Source organism: Triticum aestivum, chromosome 5D, assembly GCF_018294505.1.
Source record: "Triticum aestivum cultivar Chinese Spring chromosome 5D, IWGSC CS RefSeq v2.1, whole genome shotgun sequence".
Lineage (NCBI taxonomy): Eukaryota > Viridiplantae > Streptophyta > Magnoliopsida > Poales > Poaceae > Triticum > Triticum aestivum.
The window spans coordinates 270,625,547-270,632,651 of NC_057808.1; the positions used below are offsets into that span (position 1 = coordinate 270,625,547).

Sequence of the window (7,105 nt, forward strand, 5' to 3'; positions counted from 1 at the left end):
CGGGCATCTTGGCGGTAGAGTTGTACAACCTACCGTCAGCATCTCTGGCGGTAGGACTTACCAGCACCGTCACGTCCGTTTAGTATGAAAAAGACCCTACCGCCAAGGCTCTTGGCGATAGCCCGTTATACCCTACCACCATAGTCCTTGGCGGTAGGAGTCTGCACTAATGTCGAGCAACCTGCATGCATGAAGTCCATTCCATCGAGTGTCATCTCATTTATATGCTGCTGCGCTGCACTCACATGCAATATTTTAAGTATGTGCAGGCATCGTACCTAGTACTCCCTCCGTCCGGAAATACTTGTCATCAAAATGAATAAAAAAGGATGTATCTAGACGTATTTTAGTTCTAGATACATCTCCTTTTATCCATTTTGATGGCAAGTATTTTCGGACGGAGGGAGTAGCTAGCTAGCTAGTGGCTAGGCAGGCGTGTGGGCATGTACATGCTCCTAGTAGCTAGCTAGCTAGTGGCTAGGCAGGCCAACAGGCAAAGTAGGCGGTTAATAATCGCAACCAGCAGCACAGGTGATGCTACAAGACAAGCAGACATGCAGGGCCAAGTACACCGTGCCAGTCGCATGCACGCTCAGGTTGTGCTGCCTACCGCCAGGCTCTTTGGCGGTAGGATTGCACAGCCTACCGCCAAGGGCTCTGGCGGTAGGATATTTTTCACGTTAAATTGGGGTGATGGCGCATTTAAGTCCTCCCGCCAAGCTATATGGCGGTAGACAGTTATACCCTACCGTCAAACAACTGTGGCGGTAGGAAAAAGGATCAGATCCCGAAATTTTTACAAACTAAGTTAGATCTGATTTAACTTTCAGAAAAGGATCAAAACACGAAATTTGGCCCCCCAAAAAACATCCGTTTACTTTGTCCCCTTTTGTCCTACACGCAACAAGCAATCAGTGAATGCGATGCGATGCACACATGCCGACAAGCTGTCCAGGTACATCGCCGCGCCGCGCCCCGCTATCCCGTCCGGTTACATCAACGGGCGGTCGACCGCAGAGAATAAGCATCGCTTCAGTAGGACCGTCCGATCGTCACTCCCGAATCCGGCCGTCGATACCGCGGAGAAGCGTACAGCCACTCCCCGCTTGCTCCCCACATCCTCGTCGGCTCGTCGCGCGTCCCCACCGGCCTCCGCCTCCGCTTCGGCTCCTCCTGCTCCTCTCCCGCCGGACTCCGGCAGCGGCGCCTTCCCCGATCCAGCTTCCAGCTTCAGCTGCCCAGCCATTTCCACCGCGTGCCGCGCAACCGTGGTCTCCCACCTGCCACCTCCGCAGCTGTGGCCACTGGCTGATGGTCGCCTGATTTGCCCCGCGCAGCGGTGAGCTACTCAGCTCAAAATCGCTACCATTGGTTCGCTTGTGTCCATGTCTCTATGATTGTTCTGACGGACCAACTGATCAATTGTAAGGAATCCTCGAATCCAATGGAGAAGTCGTCGTTCGCGTCGGCGAGCTCCGGCGAGCTCACCGCCGCCGTTTACGGAGCAGGGAGGCCGGTGAGGGTGATACCGCTGCGCCACCCACTGGATGCGGCTGTGCGGGAGGCGGCCGCCTCCTCCTCCCCGTCACCGTTGTCGGCGGCGATGGAGAGGGCGCGGGCGATGGGGCCGTGGGAGTGGGCGGAGGCGGCTCTCCCGTGCTTGGCGTGGATGCGGAGCTACAGATGGAAGGAGGACTTCCAGGCCGACCTCGCCGCCGGCATCACTGTCGGCGTCATGCTTGTGCCTCAGGTACCCTGTTACTCTGACCATTTGTGGTAGTAGATCTGTGTTTCTTTGACAGTATCGACTATTATTCAGAAAATGCTTCAGTAACCAAGTCAGTTGAGATTATATTACTTAAAAAATCCATTGGCCCCCGATCGAGCTTATTAATGTATTGGTTGTTTGAGTTCATCAAAAAAATACCTACTGGTTGCTCTCTTGCTTGCCTTGAAATAGGCTTGGTGACAGTTCATGCAAAAACTATTGTACATTTTTTTCTTACTAAAATGTTATTCTGTTGAAGCTTGGTCACTGTTAATTGTGAATACAGCTTAACTGAGCACAAGGTAGTGTTACTATAAGCAATTTGTGGATTTCATATATGAGTTGTTTGCAAACAACACTGTTACTAATTGGAGCCGTGCTTTTATGCATGTTGAGTTGAAATATAATTTTATGCAAGGTTTTGAAGTTGTATTATTCCGACTACGGAATTGTAATCTGTAATGCTTACAGTAAGATGGGGAGGTTAACCACTATGGAGCTTACTTAAATTGCTACTGTAGTTGCTCACACCCATTGCGTTAGCACATTACAGAGTTTCAGTTTGTGTAACTTGGTTGGTATGGCTAGTCACCTACACCCATTGTTAGCACATTGCAGAACTACATTAGGAGCAATTAGGGTGATTTACCTGCTAGCGAAAACAGTATTTTCATGTCCTCTTTCCTGTGCGATCCTTCATGTAAGTTTGGCTTGTTAAGTTTCCGGTGTACCAGGGAAAAAGTGCTATATTTTGATTTGATGTGCTCTCTACAAATTTTGTTTATATTTGGCAATTATCTGTATATTTTGTTTGAACCGTTTATTGTTAAAAACAATTGGTGGTATGTTGCAGAGATTTCTAGATTAGCTGAACCTACTGGTTCTCCGTACTAACTTGTATAGAATAAGTGAGCACGTTATCTCAACTTATTCACATAGCTTGTTGTTTTCCCTAGTTTCTTACAAATTACTCCCTCCGTCCCATAATATAAGAGCGTTTTTAACACTAGTGTAGTGTCAAAAACGCTCTTATATTATGGGACGGAGGGAGTAGTAACAAAAATCCTGTTGACATGTGAACTGTTTTCGAGTTCTTACCCTCCGTCTGCTTTGCTTCTTTGTCTTAAACTAGAGCATAATCAACTTTGTGCTGTGTTGTAGGCAATGTCATATGCAAAGCTGGCTGGGCTTCACCCAATTTATGGGCTCTGTAAGTGTTTACGTCTAACAGTGCCTCTCTGTTTTTCCTTTTTTCCTTTCAAATGAGCGGCTAGTTAATCCAAATCATCTCTTTTTATTTGCATTGTGCTGAACAGACACAGGCTTTGTCCCACTATTTGTCTACGCGATTTTTGGGTCCTCACGACAATTAGCAGTAGGTCCAGTGGCACTTGTCTCTCTGCTAGTGTCCAATGTTCTTGGGGGTATAGTTAATTCATCTAGTGAGCTGTACACGGAATTAGCCATATTATTGGCATTCATGGTTGGAATACTGGAATGCTTGATGGCATTGCTAAGGTAATTCTGTTTACGAGGCAAGTTGGCGGTCCTGTTTATCCATTTTGGAGAAATTGAAATATTGAAGCATTAAATGTCCTCCTTTAGAGAAGAAAATATGCAAACATGTATACAGATTTTTCGTTGTACTCTTTCTTATTGTATTAGCAACATAACGATGCGCATAGCTCAAATGTTAACCTGCTAGCTGCATTATCTTTGTCTTCTGATACTATATCTTTGGCAGTGTTTTTTACCCAAGCGCTAAGTCTATGTTTGGATGGTGGTGAAAGTTTACCCTACCAATTTTTGGTCATGGCCAAGTTTTGGTGTTTGTTTCGATGGTTGCCAATGTCCCTTTGCTGACTCTAGTTTATTTTTCTTGCCAATGTTGACCAACTCATGGGCAAGCAAAAGCTTGGCCAAAATTTTGGCATGGCAATTTTGGGCTAAAAGCGAACACACCCTAGGTGTATATCCTTTTTTCTTTTCTTTTTGGCACAAGTGCACCTGAAGTCATGTGATTTTGCGAAAAGGGACATTATCAATCCATGTACTTACAAAAGCAAGCAAGCAACATTTTAGTGCTTACACTAATGTCAGTACACAGTATAAAAATAGACAAGTGCTGCATCATGGACTATTCACATGTGTGCTTGCTTTTACTAGTTTTATGGAAAAGCAGACAATCGGACCTCAGAGTTTGCATATTATATGCACTATATCCATGAACTTGTTTTGAATCTTTTTGGGATAGTGCATGGATTGCATCAGGTTCCCACTTCTTTTCTTACGGAATTATCCAACCAGTGATCTAAGTGTGTATTCTTCTAGTTCTGTACAGAGGCATAAGTCACTTCAATAGAAAGGGAACACATCCTGGTTTTGGTAGAAGAAACCAAAATTGCTCATTGTGTACGATGGCCACTTAAGTCCTACTTTTATCAGTTGGTTGACTGCAATGCTCCTTTTCTCAAACTAGATGGACTAGCTGCATGTTTGTCTATCTCTTCAGGCTTAACTGTGAGTCTGGGGAGATCTCATTGAGGCCGTGTAACCTGTTCATTGTTTTTCTTCTTTACAGACTTGGCTGGCTTATTCGTTTCATTAGCCATTCTGTAATATCTGGATTCACTACAGCTTCGGCCATCGTAATTGGTTTGTCCCAAATCAAGTATTTCTTGGGTTACAGTGTTACAAGAAGTAGCAAAATTATACCACTTATTGAGAGTATAATTGCTGGAATAGATCAGGTGGAATTTCTTTGTCCGTGTAAACTTATTTGTTACCTCCTTGTCAATTTCTATCTTTTGCCTGCCTTCTTTTAGATGCACACTGCTTAGACAAAGCATGTTACATTGGCTGGTGCTATACGCACATGACTAGATAATCGTTTGATAAACTGAGTGTTCATGTGTGAGCATCACTTAGTTAGATAATGTTGATGGTGAAACGAAGATAGGCACACAATTTTATTTGCTTGTGATCGTACAACTTTAATATTTGCGTCTTGTTCTGTAAAGTACGTAACTTCCCTCCTGCCTGATCACATCAAAACTTGGATCTGCTTCTGTATGTAACACTATATCTAAGGATATCTGCTGCTATGTTGACAGTAAATTGGGTCACAGATGAAATCATGTACTCCCTCTGTAATCAAATATAAGAGTGATCTAAACATTCTTATATTTCTTTACGGAGGGATTGTTTTCTTATGTTTCACTATTCTTGCTTGACTTGTCTTCCTATTAAACCTCTAATTACCAACTTAATAATGGAAACCAGATTCTTTGAACATTTAAAATAAGATCGCTTTCTTTTTGCTTGAACAGTCATTAAGTTTCAAGTTCTGCCTCATACAGATTAGGCTCCATAAATCAACCTCCATTAGGCACACTGCATACATTAAGGCTGCTTTTATTTTTCTTTCAGATAATGATTTTCTGGTATTGTATGTTTACATCGTCATTACATTAATAAAGCAGTGCCGCTTTGCAGTTCTCCTGGCCTCCATTTGTAATGGGATCAGCGTTTCTTGTTATTCTTCTAATAATGAAAAAGCTAGTAAGTTTGTATTTCTATATTTGATCAAATTTCTTCTGTTGCAAAATGTTACCTAAGTTTATCGTTTTTATGACCTCTTAAATTCTTGCAGGGGAAAACAAATAAAAAATTACGTTTCCTGAGAGCTTCTGGTCCACTAACAGCTGTTGTTCTTGGAACATTGTTTGTGAAAATTTTCCGTCCAACTGCCATATCAGTGGTGAGTAAGCTCCATCTATTGTTTTGTCATGAATTATATGATGTTATGCAATACAGTAAAATAGCTGTGAAACCTGTCCCTTGGTTTGTATTTTTTTTCATTTGACATTTGTTTTGATGACTCATATGTGTTCTTTGAGGTTTTGGAGAGCTTTTGTGTGCATGTGTGTATCATTAAATGTTATGATTATAGATGACTCTTCAAATATTTTTGTAATAAGGTTTTCTGTGAAAATCCATGAAAATACTATATCAGTTGTGATATTTTCTGGGTATTTGTTTTTCATTTTGTAACTCAAATGTGCACCTACGATAAATGTTTTTATTCATCCATTTAAAAGTTCTCAATGAGTCACTGGTGACAGACCGCCACAATCAACCCTTATGTTGATTACCTGATTGTCACTTTGGCAAATCACACATTTAGTAGATATTTTTATTTTATCAAGTGAAATTTACTTGCATAACACATTATGCTAGAAAACTACATCGTTATTCTCTGTTTCTTGAGTGCCCAGGTAGGTGAAATACCGCAAGGCCTTCCCAGTTTCTCCATTCCTCGAGGATTTGAACATCTGATGTCCCTAATGCCAACTGCAATACTTATCACTGGTGTTGCTATTTTGGTAAAACATGTTGCTATCTTGTTTTTGTTTTTTTTTGTTTTACTTCTGTTAGTGGCCATTAAACATATGTAGTATATAATTTTAGGAGTCTGTTGGGATTGCTAAAGCGTTAGCTGCGAAGAATGGTTATGAGTTGGACTCAAACAAAGAGGTATGCTTCCATAAACCAATGACTAATAATTTGTTTTTGTTGGTACAAGCTGCTCACATTTGTTCATCAAATGCAGTCCTATTTGTGTTGTTATCTTGTGTAATTAATAATGGCTTCTATGCACAACATTTCTGTACACGTAATATATTTGCTCCTAGAAACTAGTTGGTGATGATATTTCATTCTGTACGATTGTGAATATTGCGTAATGGATGGTGTATTGAGCCTCAAGGGAAAGTATAAACAGAGGCGTGAGACTTGGAGGGCCTAGAGATCGGCAACACGAGATAGCAAATCATATCCTACCAATTATAGAGATATTGTAATATTGTAATAATATAAGATGTTCACCTTGGGGTCACACCAACCATCTGATCTGTTGCCACCTCTAAACTGTGATGATGGGGATTGTGCACCACCAGACCACCTACCAAACACTGTTTTGCCAAAAAATAAACTCTTAACATGAATTTTGTGCAGATACACAGAGCAGCACCTCAATTCAATGAAGCAAATAATCTTGTCCTTGCTAGTAGTAGACTGTAAATCTTTCGATGCATAACTAAAGCCTTTAAGTTATATTTTTTTAAGCTCCTACTTATCATAAATTTTTAGTGATGACATCATTTGAGAAGAAATGAACAAGATGATTTAGGTCCCTTCCTAGTTTCTATTCCAGTTATCTTGCACTTTCAAATCGGGATTTTTTTTCTCTCAAAAACACAGGAGAGGTGCGCTTCATTTCATTTAGAGAGAAAAAAGTACAAAAAAAGGAAGGGGCAAAAAACAACCCCCCTCCCA

The 7,105-nt window shown here is 41.5% G+C and overlaps 1 protein-coding gene across 1 annotated transcript in view; it reads left to right on the top strand.

Moving 5' to 3' along the window:
* The first annotated feature begins 1,032 nt into the window (after positions 1 to 1,032).
* LOC123120804 (sulfate transporter 4.1, chloroplastic) overlaps positions 1,033 to 7,105 on the top strand; it is a 10,571-nt gene continuing 4,498 nt past the window's right edge. Inside the window, exons 1-9 of the mRNA XM_044540797.1 lie at positions 1,033 to 1,339; positions 1,430 to 1,750; positions 2,930 to 2,978; positions 3,085 to 3,286; positions 4,350 to 4,518; positions 5,264 to 5,329; positions 5,421 to 5,528; positions 6,046 to 6,153; positions 6,239 to 6,304. Of these exons, the coding sequence (XP_044396732.1) occupies positions 1,445 to 1,750; positions 2,930 to 2,978; positions 3,085 to 3,286; positions 4,350 to 4,518; positions 5,264 to 5,329; positions 5,421 to 5,528; positions 6,046 to 6,153; positions 6,239 to 6,304 (1,074 nt within the window). The 5' untranslated portion in view covers positions 1,033 to 1,339; positions 1,430 to 1,444. The remainder of the gene's footprint in view (positions 1,340 to 1,429; positions 1,751 to 2,929; positions 2,979 to 3,084; positions 3,287 to 4,349; positions 4,519 to 5,263; positions 5,330 to 5,420; positions 5,529 to 6,045; positions 6,154 to 6,238; positions 6,305 to 7,105) is intronic.